Genomic DNA, 22,038 nt, shown 5'->3' on the forward strand with positions numbered 1-22,038 from the left:
AAAAAAGCACCCCTCAACAGCTCTTTTGAGAGCTAATCTTGTTCTTGTGATCTATTTTTTTTTTTTTTTTTTTGTGACCCACTTGTATCATACACAGTAGAGATGGCCCAAACGGTTCGCCGGCGAACGGTTCCAGGCGAACTTCCGGGGGTTTGCGATCGCGGAGAACCGTGAACTTTACCGGAAGTTCAATTCGCCCCCATAGTGCACCATTAGGGTCAACATTGACCCTCTACATCACAGTCAGCAGGCACATTGTAGCCAATCAGGCTGCACTCCCTCCTGGAGCCACTCCCCCCTTAAAAAAGGCAGGCACCGCTGGCCATTTTACTCACTCGTGTGCCTGCAGTAAATAGAGAAGAGACAGCTGCTGCAGACAGAGCAGACTCTCATAGGGAAAGATTAGTTAGGCTTTTGTAGGCTTCGTAGCTTGCTCCTTGCTGATTCTTATTGCTAAAATAGCACCCCACAACAGCTCTTTTGAATCTTGTTCTTGTGATCTCTTTTTTTTTCTGTGTGTCCCACTGACACTTGTGTTGCATAGACAGCCTTGATAATTCATACTGTGTGTGCCACTGCCAGGCCTAGCACATTCAATGACTACCTGTGTGTGTGACAGGTGCACATTGTAATACCCATTACTGCATACACCTACCTACCTGTTGTTCACAGTGCACCCAGTGAGTTGAAGCGCACGCAGTGGCACTGTACCTGTCCGCTACCTGTCTGTGTGTGACAGGTGCACATTGTAATACCCATTACTGCATATACCTACCTGTTGTTCACAGTGCACCAACCTATCTATGTGAGTTGAGCGCACGCAGTGGCACTGTGCCTGTCCGCTACCTGTCTGTGTGTGACAGGTGCACATTGTAATACCCATCACTGCATATACCTACCTGTTGTGTTCAGTGCACCTACCTCATCACTGCATATACCTACCTGTTGTGTTCAGTGCACCCACCTCATCACTGCATATACCTACCTGTTGTGTTCAGTGCACCCACATACTTACGTGAGTGCACGCAGTGTGATATACCACTCCATGCATACCTGTTAACTGCACCTGTGTGACTGCACATTGTATTAGTCAAGTCATTGCATACCTTTCACTTCATTCAAAGGTAGAGGCAGAGGTAGAGGCAGACCTAGAGGAAGGCCACCCGGCAGGTCTGTGCGAGGTCGTGGTCATGTGATTTCGTGCGGCCCTGGACCAAAGTACAGTGCTCAGAAGAAGGCACGTCCCATCAACTCCCAAGATTTTCAGGACGTGGTTGAATATTTAACACAGAACAGAACACATCATCTTCCGCAGTCACCAGCGCTACTACAAGTACCACATCCGCTATATTTGACAGTTCGCAGGAGTTATTTGGTGGGGAAAGCACTGATGCACAGCCATTATTGTTACAACCAGATGAAAGCATTAAGCAAGTTACACCACCTCATATGTCCGAGTTAGGCAACACTATGGACGTAACGTGTGCGGAAGGGGATGATGAACTACCTGCTGTTGGTGCAGATTTGGAGGTGTTTGAGGCAAACGAAGCTGGGCCGAATGATTATGATGACGATGATGATACGGATCCCACGTTTGTTCCCAATAGAGGAGATGAACAGGGGGACAGTTCAGAGGGGGAGTCAGAGAGGAGTAGTGTAACGATAAATCCACAACGCCAAACGGATTGCGGAAAAATGGCGCATCCAGGTCGGCAAGCGGACTTTCCAACGGGGGATGCGGAAATTTGTCCGCATCCGCCGTGCAAAACCTTTTGAGCGCTCTGCGCCAAACTCACCAGCATGCTGCTCACCAGGGCTCTGCCATCTTGCCTCTAGGGGGTGCGCGCGCACGCCAGACACACCTTTATGCTCCTAGAAAGCGTGTCCGCTGACCTGGAGGTCAGCTGAGGTTTTAGCCTGCTCTGATTGGTTGCTGCTTGGGGTGGAGACTTCTCTCCCAGGCAGTATATAAGGAAGTGCTTTTCAGTCACACTTCTGTGTTTGCGATACCCTGTGTTAGCGCTCAGACCTAGTCAGCTCCCATGTGATAATCCGGCAGGACCCCAGCTCTTGTCACATTTAGTCAGTCTTGTATTTGATATTGCGTCATATACTGGTTCATCGCCAGTATATATGCATATTGAATGGTTTGATTTCCTGTGTATGATTCTGTGCCTGTCTTGACCACTCTTCTGCCTTCTGATTCTGTACTTTTCTAGCCCGTACCGTTATCGACTATTGGCCTGGTTTCTGACTATGCTCTCGTCTCACGTTTCTGTGCTGTTGCCGCCTGTACTGTTGCCGAACCTCTATTTGTCTGACCTTTCTCCCTTCAGTGGAACGTCTCCCACTGTAGAGTTATCTCTGAGGCTTGCCTCTCCGAGACGCCCGCCCTAGCAGACCGTTACTGCCAGAGGCCGAGACTCCTCCACTGCCCCATTGGAGGATCTCACACACGGGGTTCCCATTCAGAGGTAACCACACCTCTGAGAAATCACCGTGTGGTGGACATTTCCACTACTTTGTGTATCTATACTGCATTATTTATTGCCGCATTATTCGTGTGTCTATTACCTTGTTTTAATCAGCCCGCATTATTAGCAATTCCGCAGATTGCTATATAATCGGGTCAATCCTTGTATTATTGGTGATTCTGCGGATCCCCAATAATCAAGGCTCTGGGTGTGACACTGATCTTGTCTGATCGTTACAAGCACTAATATTGTTAGTGAGCCTTCCGCTGATTTACTATCAGGAAGATACTGATTACTTTGCTCAAATATATCTGCATTGGTGGTGATACTGCAGATCATCACGTAATCAGATATCTGTGCTCTTGCTGACATATTGTTACAAGTAGGAGACAAGTTCCTGAAAGAAGCAGGGGGAGCTTGTCATCAGAAACAGCTGGTGGCAGTGCCGGCGCCATGCATCGCCACCTATGTACAGCCAGCCAACATGCCCTTCAACGTCAGCTGCTGATGCCACCATAGGGCCATCACCCCAGGGGGGCTCAATGGTTTGGACATTTTTTAGTGTGTCTGCCTCAGATCGGAGCAATTCCATCTGTTCTCTCTGCCTCCAAAAATTGAGCCGTGGAAAGGCCAGCACCCACGTAGGGACAAGTGCCTTACGAAGGCACATGGAGAAAAGGCACAAACTGCAATGGGAAGAGCACCTGAGCAAAAGCAGCGCACAAAAGGAAAGCCACCCTCCTTCTCCTCTTCCTCCTTCAGGTGCAGCATCTTCAGCCGCTTTCTCCCTTGCACCTTCACAGCCACCCTCCTCCACTCCGCCTCTGACCTTGAGCGTTTCCTGCTCCTCTGCCCACAGCAGCCAGGTGTCTGTGAAGGAAATCTTTGAGCGGAAGAAGCCAATTTCTGCCAGTCACCCCCTTGCCTGGTGTCTGACAGCTGGCTTGGCGGAACTGTTAGCCCACCAGCTGTTACCATACCAGCTGGTGGACTCTGAGGCCTTCCGTAAATTTGTGGCCATTGGGACACCGCAGTGGAAGATTCCAGGCTGCAATTATTTCTCTAAAAAGGCAATACCCAAACTGTACCGTGAAGTGGAGAGGCAAGTGGTGTCATCTCTGGCACACAGCGTTGGGTCATAGGTCCATCTGACCATTGGGTCAACCTGGTGACCGATGGCAAGCAGGAAGTACGTGGCTATGCAGCAGACCAACTTGTGACACCTCCACGGCTTGCAGGCAGGCCTCCTGCAACCTCCTCTCCTTCTCCTCCAGCTACATCCTCTTCGCTATCATCCTCCTCCTCCTTGGCTGAATGGCAGTTCAACTCTACTGGTGCTGCGATCTCCTCTCCAGCTGCACAGCCCTATCTCCCCAGGGCCTATGCTGCATGCCAGTTACGATGGTGTCACGCCATCTTAGACATGTCTTGCCTCAAAGCGGAGAGTCACACTGGACCAGCTCTTCTGGCTGCTCTTAACAAACAGGTGGATCAGTGGCTGACCCCGCACCAGCTGGAGTTCGTTAACGTGTTGTGTGACAACGGCAGCAATCTAATTCCGCTTTGAATTTGGGAAAGCTGACACATGTACCCTGCATGGCACATGTGCTGAATCTAGTCATTCAAAGATTTGTGTCAAAGTATCCAGGCGTCCTGAAGCAGGCCAGGAAGTTGTGTGGGCATTTCAGATGGTCTTACACGGCCATGGCATGGCATTGCGGACATTCAGCGGAGAAACAACTTGCGGGTGAGACGCTTGATATGTGATAGCCTGACTCGCTGGAATTCGACCCTGGTCATGTTCTCTCGCCTGCTAGAACAGGAGAAAGCCGCCACCCAGTACCTGCACAATTACAGTAAAAGGACACAATCTGGGGAGATGGGGATGTTCTGGCCCAACAACTGGACACTGATGCGAAATGCATGCAGGCTCATGCGGCTGTTTGAGGAGGTGACTAACCTGGTGAGTTGCAATGAAGGCACCATCAGCGACTTGATCCCATACGCTTACTTCCTGGAGTGTGCCAGGTGTAGAGTGATAGATCACGCTGTGGAGGAGCGTGAAGAGGAAAAGTTACGGCAGGAACAGTTGTGGGAGCAATTTTCAATCGAACCAGATGTTTCCTTAACACCTGCGGCAGCACAGAGGAGGGGGGAGGAGGAGGAAGAGTCGTGTGGGGAAGAGGAGTCAGACTCGGATGATGAGGAAGGTGTTTCTTTGGAGGAGGAGGAGGAGGAGGCGGCAGAAGAACAACCACAGCAGGCATTGCAGGGGGCTTGTGCTGCTCGACGTTCCCGTGGTATTGTTCATGGCTGGGGGGAGGAGGAGGACTTACCTGACGTCACTGAGGAAGAGCAAGAGGAGATGGATACTACGTCTGGATCCAACTTTGTGCAGATGGCATCTTTCATGCTGTCCAGCCAGTTGAGGGACCCCTGTATAAAAAAAACTCAAGGGGAATGAGCTGTACTGGGTGGCCATGCTACTAGACCCTCGGTATAGGCACAAAGTGGCGGACATGTTACCAACTCACCAGAAGGCAGAAAGGATGCAGAACAAGCTGGCAACTATGCTTTACAATGCGTTTAAGGGTGATGTCACAGCAAAACGCAATAAAGGTACCACTGCCAGTAATCCTCCTCCCATGTCCACGCAGGCAAGGACAGGACGCTCCAGCGATCTCATGGTGATGTCGGACATGCAGACATTCTTTAGTCCAACGCCTCGACTTAGCGCTTCCAGATCCACCCTCCACCAACGCCTGGACCGGCAGGTAGCCGACTACCTGGCCTTAAAAGTGTGGATGTAGACACTGTGAGCAGCGATGAACCCGCTTTGGACTACTGGGTGCGCAGGCTTGACCTATGGCCAGAGCTGTCCCAATTTGCCATCCAACTTCTGTCTTGCCCTGCCTCAAGAGTCCTGTCAGAAAGGACCTTCAGAGCCGCTGGAGGCATTGTCACTGAGAAGACCTCACCTCCACGCTACTGCCTGCCCGAAGACTAAGTCAGTCCCCACACACAGCATCTCTGCCTGCACGCTGTGTGACTGGCTGCCTGCTCCAAGACAAAGTCACTCCCCACACAGCACCTCTGCCCGCAGGCCTCTTGACTGCCTTTTCCACCACCACCAACAGGGTTCAGGACTCCAGGTGGATTCCTGCTAGCAGCGGCCGCTATAATAATTTTTCTGGTGCGTGTACATGCCTGCCTAATTTTTCTGGCTGCACTGCAGCTGCAACAACAAAACAAAAGGTATGCACATGTGCCAATTCCCCTTCATGATCATTACCTTGCCGCAGTGAAGGGGCTTGCGTATCACAATGATGCAATGACCGCCGGCTATATGAGTGTCTCGGTGGGGGGGGGGGGCACACCCAAGATAATAAGGTCGTTGCTTTATTGTTGACAGACCAAATTTAATCACTGTTGTTCTGTCATTGAGCTACCTCAGCCTGGTGACCATATGGGCTTGAAAACCGCTATCGCCTGCACTCTCACCATGGTGCGCATCAGTCCAGCACGGCCGTCACAACACAAACAGCTGTTTGCAGTGCGTTACACAGTGAGTTTGGTGTGTCAGTGTGAAGCTGTACTCGAATTACACTCCCTGATTGATGTATACACATGCAAGATGTTTTAAAGCACTTTAGGCCTGCAATTTAGCATTCAATGTGATTTCTGTACTTAAAACGCTGCTTTCCGTCAAATCCAGATGATTTTTCCCTGGGACTTGTGGTGTCTATCCCACTCCTCCATGCAAAAACTCAGATGTTAGACCCCATGAAACATCTTTTCCATCACTTTTGTGGCCAGCATAAGTGTTTCTAGTTTTCAAAGTTCGCCTCCCCATTGAAGTCTATTGCGGTTCGCGGAAGTTCACGCAAAGAAAACTTTTGTGGAAGTTCGCAAACCGAAAATCGGAGGTTCGGGCCATCTCTAATTACTGCATGATCTTTACCTACTGTAGACTATGTCAACTCAGAAAGTGTAAATGATGGAAGGCAGTGTAACGTGGCATGCATCAGGAATCCCGACAAGAATCCCAGTGACAGGAATCCCAGTGATGTACTCCTTGTCCAGCAGGCAGTGTGTCACTGAATGGGGGCGGGCCTATGCATTTGACCATGGCAGGGCACTCTAATATACTGATTTGTGCGTTGTGGTAATTCCATGGCCGGCTGCCGTGCCATAGGATCACCACACAAGTGTAAAAACAGCTTCAAAGAGGCTTTCTGCTTCCACTTTTAAGAAAGACCAGGGCAGAAAAATAGAAAAAAAATCATCTCAATGGGTACATAAAAAGCAATAATGATCTAAAATAGGTGCCAAGTCTTTTACATTTGCTCTAAAATGGAAACAAAATGACTGAAAAATTACAAGAAAACTGCAGAACATGAAAAAAAAGTATTCTGATGAATATTAATACTTGCCTCTGCTACTTTATGAGCTTCAATACTTCCTTCATAGGGACAGCCTATTGCACAAGACACATATCTGTAAACGGAAGACAGTAAATCAATAATTGGCACGGTAACTAGTAAAGCCAGTACAAAACATTACTCAGGACAAGTACAGCTTTCTTTTAGATTTTCTATGACTAAGTATTGTTTAAATATCTGAACAGAGTGGTCAATAGTCCACATATATTTGTTGTGCTTTGGGACTAGGGATGGTCTGCCGAAAATCCGCATTCCGCCATTGCCAATTACCGCTACCGCTTCCGCTAAAGATTTTCGCATTCCGATGCGGATTTTCGCGGTAATTCCGCCAACTTTAACATCAATTTTCTCTAACACTACAAAGTCTTTTTGAAATATTTTTTTCCTCATTTCCATTTGTTTGCTTATCATTCTCTGAAAATTTGGTGTATCTAGCTCCTAAGGGGGCTTTGCTATTAACCTCTAAAATCGGCATAATACCGCATATTGGTAATGCAAATTTTTTGCATTTTACATTACAGTGAACAGTCAACTGTGGCGGTTAATAGCAAAGCCCCCGTAGGTTCTACAAACACCAAATTTTCAGGGTATGTTAAGCAGAAAAGTGGAAACAATAGGAAAAAAAATATTTCAAAAAGACCTTGTAGTTTTTGAGAAAATCCATGTTAAAATCGGCAGAAATTACAGCGAAAATCCGCATTGGAACCGCTATGCGGTATGATGCTGACTTTAGAGGTTAATAGAAAATCCACCATAAGTGCTAGAAAAACCAAACTTTCAGGTAAAAACAGGGAACACCAAGAGCCCCAATAGTGTAATATGTACTGGTAAATGGTTACTAGATAGAGTAAATATTAATACTCACAAACCAGGGTTACCATTAGGCAACCACTGTAAAGGCAGGTGGGGAGATTTTCCTGACCCCACTCAGGAATAAGAAGTTGCTCTCTGTAGATGAGAAAAAGGGGGTTCAACCCTCCACCCAGGGTGGACTCAATATTATGCAGGAGAACAGAGGTGCCAAAAGGATAAAAGGAAGCTAAATGAGCTGAAAAACCAAATTCTTGGTAAATAGAGGAGGTAGTGGTGGACTTGCCTCCTCCAAGTAGACACACAACGACTGTAGTAAAGACAGTCAATATATTTTATTTATGAACTCCAGATATGCAACGCGTTTCACAGGTTTGATCCCGCTTCATCAGGCAATAACAACAGAGCAATAGCATATGTGGTCAGTAGAAGAGCCAGAGGTGCCTGGCTCTTCTACTGACCACATATGCTGGTCTACTGACCAGTATTTAATAGTGCAATGCAAAAGTTAGCATGATAATTATTTAGCTAGCTTTGTTAAAGCCTTGCGGTCTGCCGGGTAGCAAATTTGCTAGCAGGTTCTCTTTACTGAAAACCGGAGGCATTATGTCATGGAATATAAGCTCAATGTGATAATGCTTGCTGGTGCTGTATTTAGCTGGCAGTGCAAGTTACATAAGCTCAATGATGCGTGTCCTCCATGAATATTAATGCTTATTTTCTTGCATAATCAGGACGTTTAGTAGGCGCTTTTGACAAGTGTGGTGCTCAGTAAGAGAAATCTTTTGGAAGGTCTACATATGACTTTTGATGTCAGATATTTTGGCACATCAAATTATGTTCTCATTATAATGTTTCTATTTATTTCTGTCAAGCTCTGTTTCAAACATAGTTTATTGTTGCCATCTTGAATGACAACTTGAATGTTTTTCATTTCCAAAAATAACACTGTCTAGCATGCATTTATTATCTATATGAATAAATTAATGTTATCTGGACATAAGCATGCCTTCCATAAAAATGGAAAGCTTTTGAAGGACACCTGAAGTAAGAGGGATATGGAGGCTGCCATATTTGTTTCCTTTTATACAATACCAGTTTTCTGGCAGTCATGTTGACCTCTTTGGCTCCAGTAGTATACGAATTACACACCTGAAACAAGAATGCCGCTAATCTAGTTAGACTTTACTCAGATGCATCTGATTTACATGCTGGTTTAGGGCCTATGGCTAGTAGTACTAGAGGCAGATGATCAGCAGGACAGCCAGGGAAGTAGTATTGTTTAAAAAGAAATACATATGGTATATGCCTTTCACTTCAGGTGTCCTAAGAAGAAATTCTGGTAAGATCATAAAGTAGTTTTCTGACACCATTGCAAACTAGGCAGTATATAAGCAGTATATGGATACCAACTTTACTATTAAACATGTGTAAGGGCAGAGGATGAAAGCCTATGGCAGATTTCGTTGAATTACTGTTTGAACATATTTTTTTCATATAGAGTCTTACCTTTCATTTCATTTTCACCACTTCACCATTAGAGGTTTTTACCCTTATGGGCCATTAACGTATCACACCGAAATGATCTAAACCGTGTTTTTTTTTACAACAAATTAGGCTTCTTAGGGGTGAGATTAGTTTTCAGTAATCACTTTACTTTCTATTCATTTTAAAGGGAAAACGATGGGAAACATTTTCATGATTCCTTCTCCTATAGTTTTAAAATAAACAATGCTACTGTAAATAAAACCCACACATTTTATTTGCTTATTTTTCCCAGTTATTACAACATTTACACTATATCCCTAGTACAATGTATGGTGACAGTATATTATTTTGAAGTAAAGGTGTATTTTTTTTCAGTTTTTTTTAATTTTTTTATTTTTTTTTTTTTGTACTCGAACAATAATTACAAGCCCTTTTTTTTTTTTTTTTTTTTTTACAAAAAATAACAGTAATATACCCTCATGACATGCATAGTAAAAAAAACAAAAAAAAAAACAAATGTTACTGTTTATGTATTGCTTTTTTTAAAATACCAAGTGTTTTATTTTGGTAACTATGGGGAACGGGGGGGGGGGGGGGGACAGGAGGGGAGGAGGGTTTGTTTTATTTATATAGTGTAAACTGTGTATTTATAATGTTTGTTTTTTTGCCTTTTTTTTTTTTTTTTTTTTTTTTTTACAACTAGATGTACACACACATACACACACACACACACACACACACACACACACACACACATTTCTGTGTGCTCTCAACAGAGTTCAAAACACACAGGCAGTGTTGTTACAGGACAGATCATTTTTTATACAGCAGGGAGATGTGGCAGTACTTCCCAAAACAGGCTGCATCTGAATGACTAGCAGCATAGATGTGCAGAGCCAAATTAAAGGCAAGATACACAACTTGCATTCAAAACAGATGTACCAAAATTAACACAATAGAGGATGTTAGCTTCCAAAAACAGTTTGCATGCAGAGTTGTCCATACCAGATCCTTCTACCACGATGAGGTCATTCTGCATGGAAGGGACCCTAACCTCTAATTACCAACAACTAACAAACTTAGCGAGAACCTGGGGGCAGTTGGTCATAAAATGGTTTACACGTTTTTTTAGACAACAGGGCAGAATTGGTAGCACTCCTAAACCAGGCCACATCTGAAATGACTACCAACAGAGGTGTGCAGAATCCCCTAGAGGCAAATACACACCTTCTATTCAAAACAGATGCTAAACTATGCACTAAATCCCTAAACTCAGAATAAAAATGGAATGCTAACTTGAAATAGCATCCCCTCACAGGCACAGGGAACACATGTTCTCATTCACTAATGACAGATGTGGGAGCATACACGGTGGAGGCAGCGGTGAGTGACGTATTAAAACATTCATTTACCATTAACAGGGGCAAATAGGGCATTTTAATATGTATAGTCGTCGTGAAAGGACCACTATCAGGAAAACATTGTAGAGTAAAATGTGCTATTACTTTCCTCCTATGCTGCAGTCACTTACAGAAGGTAGTAGAAATCTATTCAATAGCCACCTTGGAAGCCAGTTAGGGCTAAACTTGGTAAGGCAGCTCTTGCCGGTGCACTTTTCCTGCAGGTCCACCACTCCTGCTTCACTTAGAACTCCAACACAGTAGAAAAAGGCACTCCACAGGCTTCAAACTTACGTTTGTTGTTTATTAGAGCATGGACACATACATGTTACAGGTCACCCTTGAGGAAGGGTCAGGTGACCTGTAACATGTATCTGCCCATGTTCTAATAAACCACAAGTGCAAGTTTGAAGCCTGTGGAGTGCCTTTTTCTACTGTGTTGAGGTAGTAGAAATCTGACAGAACTGACAGGCTTTGGACTAGCCCATCTCCTCATGGGGGATTCTATGGGTTTCTTTATTTTCAAAAGCACTAAGTGAACAGTAGTTGCCAGAATAGTGTGTAAACAGGTGGAGCAGCCTGCATCTTTGTATAGTAGGGATGATCGGAAAGAGCAAATTCCGTTCCGCCGGAAATCGCGGATTCTGCCAGCGTCAAATTTCGTCGCTATGAAAATTCTGCCGGATTTTTACGAAATTCCGCGGAATTCCGGATTCTGCCGGAAAAATTAAAATGATTGCAAAAGCAACCTCATTTATCCTATATGGTAGCCCATAGACCCTATTAACTGTTCCCTTAGTCCTTTTTCTCCCTCCTCCCTTCCTCCCTCCTCCCAGAGGGTCTCGTCTTCCAGGGAATTGTAGTATTTTAAAAGGCAGCTTACATACCTTGGCCGGGAATTGAACCCAGGTCTGAGTTCGTGGTAGGTAGCTCTCTTCCCCACTATACCACCACCAACACTACATGCTGAAGCCAGCATATATCCAAGAGAAAAAATAGCTTGCTTAAGGATTGCATGGTAGCATGTCAAAAGCCAACTCACATTGGCCAGGAATAGAACCCAGGCCTACCGCTCTGTAGGCTGCTATCCTAACCATTATACCACCAACTCAACACACTACAATGCTACATGCTGAAACCAGCCTAGCATGTACCATTATGATATATCCAAGAGAAAAATGAGCTTGCTTAGGGATTTGTAGCATGTCAAAAGAAAACTTACAGGTCTAGTGCTCGGTAGGCTGCTATCCTAACCATTATACCACCAACACAACACACTACAATGCTACATGCTGAAGCTAGGCCATCCATCCACCACAATACACACAGGGAACTCAGGCGGACAGTACCTCCACTGTATCTTCCTGTAGTGGCAGTAGCTGCAGTGGCAGCAGGCCGCGCACATCTAACAATTTGGGACAAGTCAGGGTGATTTTCTGGATACCTAGCAAAACCTAATAAGACAATCTCAGACAAGTGAAGTGCGCAGCCATTGCTAAAAATGGATTATGGTACTATTGCCTTTGCTGAATTTTTATGCTAGGTATTGTAAGATTGATGGGTGGTATTAAAGTCTTTCAGTTCATAATACAAACTAGCAATATGGTCTACCTTCGGTTCGGAATCTGGTCATGCCACTTCCTGCCTGCTGGTGGCAGCATTGTGTTGAATGTTCATGAACTTCCGTTATTCCACCAGCAGGTGGCTCTGGGAACTTTGCATAACCTGAACTTTCATTGTTCCACCACTAGGTGGCTCTATGCTGGCTGGAGACCGCTCTGCCACTGCAAGGGTTGCTCTCTATGGACGTTGCTTGTCGATCATGCTGCAGGTGTGTCCTCCTTATATAAGAGCTCTGCAAGGAACAACCTTTGCCAGAACTTTGCGCTCACAAACTGGAGTATCTGGACAACCCTGGTTTCCTGGTATCTTGTATTCCTGTATCTGCTACTCTGTTATTGAACCTATTCCTTGTCTGACCTCGATTCCTGCCTGCTCCTTTTGTACCGTGATTGCTCAATTGTTGCCGACTTATGCTTTGTTTTGACCGTGATTTTGTGCCTGCCTCCTTGTACTGCGATTGGTGTATATATTGTATATATTTGTCCTGTGTATATGTGTATATATCCTGTATATATTTAGGTAGATAGATAGATAGCGTTTTGGGGGTTTTGCACCTTGCTTTGGTTGTATGGTGTGTATGCATGTGGTGGTTGCGTCCTTGTATATAGTTGCCACCATATTTCCTGACTGCTGTACTTAGTTTGTTATGCATTCTGCTACATTGAATTTGCATAATACTGTATGCATGATTGTAAATAAACCTTTCTGCACAGTATATCCCCTGTCTCAGTTTCTGTGTTGCTGCAAACTGCGATCATTCCCAGTTTCTCCGTTCAGGCTTGTAACACCTTCCTACTGCTTCCATGAGCACAGACTACAGCAACAGTGCTGGTACACACACCATCTTGGTCTGGTCATCCTAATTTTACTATAATATTTTGCTATTTGTAGCTGGCATTGCTAACGCACTCCAACCAACTAATGCTGCCAGCTAGCAATGCAGTTCATGCTCCGTCTCAGGGCCAACCGCCTCCTCCTGCTGCTACCTGTCAGTCATAGTACTCCATGGACGCAACTTGTGGCATTGCTAATACAGTCCACCTAGCTCATATTGCTGTCCAGTAATGTGTTCTCCCTAGCAATAGCTAACCAGAGGCCAGCACACCGCTACTGCAATTGCTTGCTTACACATGCTTTATGCTGAGGTCCTCCATCCTTGGACTTTATGTCACTACTTCCAGGCACCTGTATGAGTGGCATTCATTCCAGATGTCCTTTAGTAATGCTGTCTCCTGCTGTTTTCATGGCAGAGACTGCTGTTAGGGGGCTTTGTTGACATGTTGCATTGCCCTTTCTCAATCTCAGGTATCACTTTCATGAACTAATGTTTCCGCTGCCTTCTGTACACTGTCCTTCACAGAAAATTTGTATCTGCTTGCTGTCACTTGAACTGCGATTGTCTGAAAAAAACACAAGGGGCCTGATTCACAAAGCGGTGCTAACCTAATTAGCACGCCTAAAGACTTTGGGCGTACTAACTAGGGTGCTAAGTAGTTAGCACGCACCAAGCTAAATCAGTTCGCACGCTAAGTTTCACATTCGCGCGCTAAGTTTTGTGTTGCCCGGTGCGCGCGAAACGTTACACCGAGTGCGACAAAAATGGCACACCAGATGCGCCCAAAACCCATGCAATGTTTAGAGCGCATCCAATGTGCCGTTTTGGGTGAGGCTTCATGCGCACCGGGCAACACTAAACTTAGCGCGCGAATGCAAAACTTAGCGAGCGAACGCGAAACTTAGAGCACAAACTGATTGATTTCGCTTGGTGTGTGCTAAACCGGGCAGCGCTAAACTTAGCGCGAATGCTAATTAGCGCACACAAAGTATATTTAGGAGTGCTAAGGGGCTTTTAAGGGGCACCGTTTTGTGAATCAAGCCCAAGGTCTTTTGGAACGCCTTTCTCCTTTTTGTTGCCACTGTTCTACACATACCTAGCAAAGCTAGTGGCTGTAACATGTATAGGGGCTATATGCAGTCCCATCTGAAGTTTAAAGTGAACCTCTAGACTAAAAATCTACTCAGCAGCACTGGAAAGGCTTGGTGGTTTTTTTTAACAGTTTTGCAGCATCAGAACTTTGTTTTTCTTAACCAAGCCTCATTTTTAGCTGCACAGAAGAAAGCTGTCTGGGCATTTTCCGCCTGATGCTGTGCAAAGCATGATGGGATTTCTGATGATGTTGTTCTTGTTCTGCTGTTTTGGTGCAAATTTTCTTTTTTAATTTTGAATTTGAAATTTGAAGCCTAGCGCGCGCAGTTGGGAGGGGTGAACAGGTCACAGGACAGTTGGAACTGTGTCTCATGTTCCGTCACCTCCTTTCAACCAAAAAGATGGCTGCCCCCATGAAGTCACAAACATTTGCCTGTTCTTTTAAAACAGGGTGGGTAAGATATTACCTATTTTAATTAACATAACGAATGTAACTTAATTACAGTATGTTTGTTTAGGCTAAAGTTCCCCTTTTAGGACATCTTTGTGAGACTGTCAGAGGCGTTCTCGCTCATCTCTAGACTCTCATGTTAAAATCATAAAAGACTGGATTGGGTGACAAACATGGTATGTCTTTATGTAACTTTAAACGCAAGGCTCTGTAGTTGCTAATCATTATGACAACTTGCTGCTGCAAACATTGTAAATGTGCTCATAAAATGTTATAGCATGCACAGAACAACAATAGGCATGTTTAGTGAATATGTTTTCACTTATTTCAAATAAACAACTCCTGATTATTTTTACATTTTCACTAACAGCGAAGACAGTATAAAACAGCAGATGGCCCAGATGGTTTAAATGTGTTGATCTTCACAAGGTCTCAGCAACACACTGTATACAATGGTAAGCTTCAGATTAAAGGCCTGGACGTGCTCCAAAAAGTGTAAACAGCCCTTTATTCCTGATAGTGACACAGATGGGGCATGAGCTCTAACGTGTAAGTTATGAGCCATAAACTTCAACAAGGGATACAGCAACTAACGCTGATTGTACTTGTAGGTGCAAACACCACTAGGTCAATTTTTGTGTGAATAGTACAAAATTGTAAAAAAAAATAATTGTATTGTAAATGTAATTGTAAATTTAATTAATGATACACAGGGTAATATTTCTACTGGGATCTTCAAGCACGCTAAGAAAAGTAGCTCAAAAGCATGGTTTTGGTTTTATGGATAGTTTTTGCTGGTATTTTAGTGTTAGTTTTCCACTAGATGTCACCCTAGTTCCTAGACAAGGCTGTACCTGTCTTGAATAGAAATTACTGTACTATATATTGTGCTTGTGTTCTTATTGTGTTTTTAAAAGGAAATTCTACTTTCATTATACCCTTGCCATAAGTATACACTGTTACTGCACAAATCTTTTAGTAATGTAATACCGTTACAAGGGTTTTCAAAAACTGACAGAAAACTAAAAAATGTTCTTCATTGCTCTAGTTTGGAGCACTGTTGCTAGGAGGCTGCCCAGAAATTCCATCTTGTTCCAGGAGTCATAACAGGGGGTAAGTATGTTAGGACAGCCCCTCACCACCACTGCCACACAAGCACAGAGATCTCCTGGACAGCCCGCCTCCAACCACCATCACTAGGCTGGGACCTAGGGGGTTCTGGTCTTGTACATAATGCAGAACAGCAGCAGAGATTAATATCTACCTGATCCCATAAGTGTTATAGGACCCTTTTAACTTCCTGTTCATGTCATGTGACAGGGACAAGTGGCATGATGATTGGCTGGCTGCACTGAACTTGTAAACTGAACAGGGATTTAAGAGGACCTGGGAGCAGGTAATGTATAATGCTCCTCTGCCACTCTGTGTGGGGGTCACATGGGGTAATGTTACTCCCCTTAGTCATTTGATACACAGGTGAAGAAGTTGTTAACCACTTCACAAACCTACTAAACAACTGGCTGCAGTAAAAATTGGCACAACTATTTGACAATGTTTTGCTTACCCAGGTAAAAGTGGGTAAGGTAATTAAAGAAAAGCTCTGCTCTAAAGCCCTAAACAACTTCACCTGTCAATATGAGACTGTCAAGTTCCATGATCTACAACTACATGGCAGCTGTGAAACAATGGATTCCAGCAGACATACTTTACAGGGGCATTGGTTTCCATGACAATTTTGACAACTGTCTTGTCTTTGCAGAAGAAGACGAGATCTTTTGGCATGTACATTTTTTGGACAGTAAGGGTGCTGCAATAATTTGGGGTGCCGGAGAAAGCTACTAGTGGAATCAGTTAAATTATGGATATTCCACTAAATTCTGATAGTAAAATATTGGTATTTACAGATATTTTACTACCACCTAACCCTGTTCTCACATGAGCCCTCCCTTTACCGACGCCTTGACCTAACCGAACCCCTGCTGCAAAATGTCCAATCCTAACTAACCCCCCCCCCCAACCAATTCTCCAATGTAAAATTACTAAGGGCCCTTTTCCACTAGCGGCGGCTGCGATGCTGAATCGCAAAATCGCAAATCGCTAGTGATTTTTAAATTGCCTCTGTTTGCCTAATAACATAGGAATCATAGTAGGTAATTTCCACGACCGTGATTCGTTTTTTACTTAAGCGCGATCGTGCCACAGAGCAATTTTTGCAGCGCTTTTGCTATGCAGTGCATTGCATAGCAAAATCGCAATTGCTGGCAAAATTTGCTGATTCGCAATCGCTAGCGTTTAGCACGAATGCTAGCAATTACTAGTGGAAAAGGGCCTTAAGCAGAGATGGCCCGAACGGTTTGCCGGCGAACTTCTGGGGTTCGCACTTTCACAGCCACCCTCCTCCACTCCGCCTCTGACCTTGAGCGGTTCCTGCTCCTCTGCCCACAGCAGCAGTCAGGTGTCTGTGAAGGAAATCTTTGAGTGGAAGAAGAAGCCAATTTCTGCCAGTCACCCCCTTGCCCGGCGTCTGACAGCTGGCTTGGCGGAACTGTTAGCTCGCCAGCTGTTACCATACTAGCTGGTGGACTCTGAGGCCTTCCGTAAATTTGTGGCCATTGGGACACCGCAGTGGAAGATACCAGGCTGCAATTATTTCTCTAAAAAGGCGATACCCAAACTGTACCGTGAAGTTGAGAGGCAAGTGGTGTCATCTCTGGCACACAGCATTGGGTCAAGGGTCCACCTGACCACGGATGCCTTGTCTGCCAAGCACGATCAGGGCCGCTACATTACTTACACAGCCCATTGGGTCAACCTGGTGACCGATGGCAAACAGGGAGTACGTGGCTGTGCAGCGGACCTACTTGTGACACCTCCACGGCTTGCAGGCAGGCCTCCTGCCACCTCCTCTCCTCCTGCTACATCCTCTTCCCTGTTGTTATCCTCCTCCTCCTTGGCTGAGTGGCAGTTCAACTCTACTGGTGCTGCGATCTCCTCTCCAGCTACACAGCCCCAGCTCCCCACGGCCTATTCTGCATGCTAGGTACGATGGTGTCACGCCATCTTAGACATGTCTTGCATCAAAGCGGAGAGTCCCACTGGAGCAGCTCTCCTGGATGCTCTCAACAAACAGGTGGATCAGTGGCTGACCCCGCACATGCAACGTGGTGTGTGAAAATGGCAGTAATCTCATTTCCGCTTTGAATTTGGGAAAGCTGACACATGTACCGTGCATGGCACATGTGCTGAATTCAGTCATTCAAAGATTTGTGTCAAAGTACCCAGGCTTAGAGGACATCCTGAAGCAGGCCAGGAAGTTGTGTGGGCATTTCAGGCGGTCTTACACGGCCATGGCACGCTTTGCCGATATTCAGCAGAGAAACAAGTTGCAGGTGAGACTCCTGATTTGTAATAGCCCAACTCGTTGGAATTCGACCCTCCTTATGTTCTCTCGCCTGCTAGAACAGGAGAAAGCTGTCACCCAGTACCTCTACAACTACAGTAGAAGGACACAGTCTGGGGAGATGGGGATGTTCTGGCCCAACAACTGAACACTGATGCGAAATACATGCAGGCTCATGCGGCCATTTGAGGAGGTGACCAACCTAGCGAGTCGCAGTGAAGGCACCATCAGCGAGTTGATCCCGTACGCTTACTTCCTGGAGCGTGCTGTGCGTAGAGTGGTGGGTCAAGCTGTGGAGGAGCGTGAACAGGAACAGTTATGGGAGGAAGCGTTGTGGGATCAATTCTCATCAGAAGCAGATGTTTTCTCAACACATGTGGCAGCACAGAGGGGGGAGGAGGAAGAGTCGTGTGGGGAAGAGGAGTCAGACTTGGATGATGAGGAAGGTGTTTCTTTGGAGGAGGAGGAGGCAGCGGCAGAAGAAGAACAACCGCAGCAGGCGTCCCAGGGGGCTTGTGCTGCTCAACGTTCCAATGGTATTGTTCGTGGCTGGGGGGAGGAGGAGGACTTACCTGACGTCACTGAGGAAGAGTAAGAGGAGATGGATAGTACGTCTGGATCCAACTTTGTGCAGATGGCATCTTTCATGCTGTCCAGCCTGTTGAGGGACCCCCGTATAAAAAAACTCAAGGGGAATGACAATTACTGGGTGGCCACGCTACTAGACCCTTGGTATAGACATAAAGTGGACATGTTACCAACTCACCTGAAGGCAGAAAGGATGCAGCACTTGCAGAACAAGCTGGCAACTATGCTTTGCTATGCGTTTAAGGGTGATGTCACAGCACAACGCAATAAAGGTACCACTGCTAGTAATCCTTCTCCCATGTCCAGGCAGGCAAGGACAGGACGCTCCAGCGATCCCATGGTGATGTCGGAAATTCTTTAGTCCAACGCCTCGCCTTGGCGCTTCCGGATCCACCCTCCACCAATGCCTGGACCGGCAGGTAGCCGACTACCTGGCCTTAAGTGTGGATGTAGACACTGTGAGCAGCGATGAACTCTTGGACTACTAGGTGCACAGGCTTGACCTGTGGCCAGAGCTGTCCCAATTTGCCATCCAACTTCTGTCTTGCCCTGCCTCAAGCGTCCTGTCAGAAAGGACCTTCAGCGCATTGTCACTGAGAAGAGAAGTCGCCTAAGTCACAAAAGTGTTCAGTACCTCACCTTTATCAAAATGAATGAGGCATGGATCCCGGAGGGCTACTGCCCGCCCCAAGACTAAGTCAGTCCCCACACACAGCATCTCTGCCCGCACGCTGTGTGACTGCCTGCAGCAAGACTAAGTCGCTCCCCACACAGCACTTCTGCCCACGGGCCGCTTGACTGCCTTCTCCGCCATCACCAACAGGGTCCAGGACTCCAGGTGGATTCCTGAATCTCACCCAAGATAATAAGGTTGTTGCTTCATTGTGGACAGACCAAATTTGATCAGCTGGACAGTCACTGTTCTGTATTTACTCAAAGTTTGAAGTGGTTCAATAGAGCTGACATGTGTGTCAAAGAAATACATTGTCCACAATCAATTTAGAAAGTTACAAAAGTGATAGCTTTATTAATGTTGTGAAATTCATCAGTAATCTACAAATTAAAAATGCATGGGATGGCCACCCCGCCACACATGCAAAGCACACCCCACTCAACGGTGCACCTTCCACACACACACAAGAAGTACTTGGGGGCTAGAAAGAAGGATCTTAGCTGGTTTGCAACAGGTCGTTATAGTGAATGGGCTGCTCCTCGATCATACTCTATACCTAACCATTTGCGTGGGTTGTCAAATTGACTGAAAGCAATCAATGTTAGTAACAGCAGCAAATTCAGGACACAACGGTGGTAATCAGGTTAGTTGGGAAGCAGTTGGTGTCAATGGTAGCAACAGATCTAGACACTTATATAGCCATGGCAGTCAGATTCCATCAAAAGCAGTTGATATTAGTATTGGCAGCACATCAAAGTAGCACATCAAAGCAGGTGCGTGGTATGACTGTCAGCAGTAGTCACATGAAAAGCCACCTCGGTCTGAGTATAACAACTTCAAAACAGCGGGTGGCAACCAGGATCTCCCTGTATATCACATAGCATGTGTCAACTCAGCTTAACTTGACACGAGGCAAACAGTACACTGCTCTAACGTGCATCTCACCCACTCCTAGGACAGTTCACTGAATCCAATGGGGCGATGCAGGGCTGTCAGCGTGTAGCTTCCAAGGGATTCCTCCAGTGTGTGCGTGCACCAACTCCGGGCACCGGAGAGTGTAGGGCCTGGCCAGTTGGTGAGCCGACCCAGACGGGCCACCAGATCGAGTGGCAGATGTCACAACCGTCACTGGGTGTTGCGCTGCTGGGTGGCGGCGTGGCGGCCCATGAGGAAGAGCGGTGGTTCCCTACCGCAGTTTCGCCGGCTTCCGGCTTCGTCAGGGGGGCGTGACCTGCTCTCCACTCACAGCGCTTACATCCTGCATTCGCACCAATCATTGCCGAGTACGACTGCAGGGGGAGGAGGCGCCCATGACGTGTCAGAGAGACCCGTGACGCTGGGGGAAGGAGGACGGCAATTGCGTTGACCACTTGCATAGTGGCTCAATGCAGCTATGTGATTGGCTACTTGAATCCTCCTACTCTTCACTCCCCGAGCGTGACCGACCTAACAGATGGGCGCATCTCCCCCCGCAGATCAATATAGCCAAGTATATTACCACATATCGAGTAGCTCACTGTCTACTCCTTTATTTCCAAGAAAAGGGGGTGAAGAAGGGAGGAGGGGGAAAGAAAAAAGGAAGGGGGGGCTTTTCTACCCCCATCACCAACACACACAGAGATTCAAAAAAAATGGGATACATACATACATGATGATATATAGTTCCTGACAACCGTATATATTAACTCCCAGGCTTCGTTGAGCGTGGAGAGCAGGATATGGATGGAGGGATGCCTCCTAAATTCCTGTATATTGGAATCAATAATTTTGAATGGTATATCCCTTGCCCTGTCTGCAATATATCCACAGCAGGACAGGCTAATCAACACAGGTCATTAAATAGGACTCATGCACCACACACCCCAGCCAATACAAAACAACTAGCGGGGCAAAAAGTGAGCATAATTCATCTGGTCATTTAGACCCGATAATTGGCAAGCTTTTAGATCATAAATCCAACGGGACTCACGACACAACAGGAGGCGATCGTAATTCCCTCCTCTGATGTTATAATGTACACGGTCCAGACCAATGAACCGCAGTTCCGATGGATTTCCTTCATGTTGTTCCACAAAATGCCTGGCGACAGGAGAAGACAGGTCACCACCCAGGATATTATTAACATGCTCAGACATGCGTTGTCGAAGCAAACGCTTTGTTTTCCCTACATAAAAAGCCCCACAGGGGCATGTCAGTAGGTATACAACCAATTCCGTTTTACAGTTCACAAAATGTGGTAGACTGAATCTCCTGCCACCAGGTAAAGTTATCTGCTTGCCCACCTGTATATAGCGACAATAATCGCATCCCCCGCACGTGTATGTGCCTGTCACTATTCTGTCATTGAGCTACCTCAGCCTGGCGACCATATGGGCTTGAAAACCGCTATGACCTGCACTCATGCCATGGTGCGCACCAGTCCAGCATGGCTGTCACAACACAAACAGCTGTTTGCGGTGCGTTACACAGTGAGTTTGGTGTGTCAGTGTGAAGCAGTACTCTACACTCCCTGATTGATGTATACACATGCAAGATGTTTTAAAGCACTTTAGGCCTGCAATTTAGCATTCAATGTGATTTCTGCCCTTAAAACGCTGCTTTGCGTTAAATCCAGATTTTTCCTCGGGACTTTTGGAGTCTATCCCACTCCTCCATGCAAAAACTCAGATGTTAGACCCCTTGAAACATCTTTTCCATCACTTTTGTGGCCAGCATAAATGTTTCTAGTTTTCAAAGTTCGCCTCCCCATTGAAGCCTATTGC

The 22,038-nt window shown here is 45.9% G+C and overlaps 1 protein-coding gene and 1 long non-coding RNA gene across 9 annotated transcripts in view; one reads left to right on the top strand and one right to left on the bottom strand.

Moving 5' to 3' along the window:
- Window positions 1-22,038, bottom strand: part of HMGCLL1 (3-hydroxy-3-methylglutaryl-CoA lyase like 1) — a 296,565-nt gene that overhangs the window by 78,922 nt on the left and 195,605 nt on the right. For all 8 annotated transcript variants that reach the window (XM_068281395.1, XM_068281396.1, XM_068281391.1 and 5 more), the window contains one exon: window positions 6,908-6,971. In XM_068281395.1, coding sequence (XP_068137496.1) covers window positions 6,908-6,971 — 64 coding nt within the window. The remainder of the gene's footprint in view (window positions 1-6,907; window positions 6,972-22,038) is intronic.
- LOC137571783 (uncharacterized) overlaps window positions 15,898-22,038 on the top strand; it is a 70,061-nt gene continuing 63,920 nt past the window's right edge. Inside the window, exon 1 of the long non-coding RNA XR_011031435.1 lies at window positions 15,898-16,011. This is a non-coding gene — a long non-coding RNA (uncharacterized lncRNA). The remainder of the gene's footprint in view (window positions 16,012-22,038) is intronic.

This window comes from Hyperolius riggenbachi, chromosome 4 (genome assembly GCF_040937935.1).
Source record: "Hyperolius riggenbachi isolate aHypRig1 chromosome 4, aHypRig1.pri, whole genome shotgun sequence".
NCBI classification, from domain to species: domain Eukaryota; kingdom Metazoa; phylum Chordata; class Amphibia; order Anura; family Hyperoliidae; genus Hyperolius; species Hyperolius riggenbachi.